The following is a 1,130-nucleotide window of genomic DNA, read 5'->3' as shown; positions in this document are numbered from 1 at the left end:
TTTAAAATAATGAAAAATATTTTTATTACAAACAATAGACGTATAAAAACAATTTTAAACAATAACAGTTTCAATGTTTAAATTATGTACTCAATTCATGTTTGACACCTAATGTAAAATATTTTGTTGAATGTAAATTTTAAAAAATGATAAATACCCTTATTTATTATTGTGTGTCTTTTAAAATAAAAACAACGAAAATCGAGTTAAATAAGCAAAACTAACAATGCTGCAACCATAGCCACAAATGCCATATTTGTCCCACTTGAGTATATGAAGTAAGTATCAATTTCCAATATGCATTTATCAACCGGTTTTGTAACGGTTTTTGATGGTTCTCCTTTACAATCTGGCACTTTGTCGTAGGTCAACACCAAAACACTGTCTGAAGTGGCTTCAGTTTTTATAGAAGATGTATCAGTCAATTTCACACAACCTTCTTTGAAATATTTTTCCATTGGAAAAGAATCTGCTAGTTGCAATTTACAATCACTTTTATCGGAATAATCAAGTGCCATTGCAGAATACAAAGGAAGTTCACTTTGAATTGTTAATCCTTTCCCAAAATCTTCAATTGATACTTCAGACCACTTTTTACAATCTTGTGATTCGTAAGCTTTGATGGTTGACCCCTCAATTTCAACTTTGTTGTAAAAATCATCTCCAGTGTAATAACATACACCCGATTTGTAAGCATAATTATCATCTTTATCTGGACCTATGACATATTTTGACAATGAATAAGATAATAAGAAATAAACAACGAACATACGATTGTTTATAAAGTTTGAAAGTTCTTGATATAAGGATAATTTGACTTCTTTATGAGAATAATTTTTAGACAATTTGTGAGCCTTTTGTCAAAATACTTTTAATAAATTATGTTTATCTTAATTGATAATAATAAGAACTTTTTATTTTTTTCAACAAATTGATTTGGCAATATTTAAATAGAAGTTAATAAATTCAAAAACTTGTAAATTATAACATGTATCTAAAAATATTTTTTTTGTCAAATAAACGATTTTAAAAAGTAATTTCCAATGTCGTTAAACATGTTATTTATTTTGATATGTCAAAGCTGCTTTAAAATTTTAAATATATTATTTATAAAAATTGAATAATAACAT

General features: G+C 25.8%; 1 protein-coding gene across 1 annotated transcript; it reads right to left on the bottom strand.

Annotated features, from left to right (window-relative positions):
• Positions 1-206: 206 nt before the first annotated feature.
• On the bottom strand, positions 207-770 carry EIN_258570 (hypothetical protein; the record flags this gene model as incomplete). The annotated part of the gene is made up of 1 exon (XM_004183491.1): positions 207-770. The coding sequence occupies one exon, from the start codon at positions 768-770 to the stop codon at positions 207-209; it is 564 nt and encodes a 187-aa protein (XP_004183539.1).
• Between the last annotated feature and the right edge of the window lie 360 nt (positions 771-1,130).

This window comes from Entamoeba invadens (assembly GCF_000330505.1).
Source record: "Entamoeba invadens IP1 unplaced genomic scaffold scaff_1105074726677, whole genome shotgun sequence".
Classification (NCBI taxonomy): Eukaryota; Evosea; order Mastigamoebida; family Endamoebidae; genus Entamoeba; species Entamoeba invadens.
This window is presented reverse-complemented; position numbering and strand designations above follow the sequence as displayed.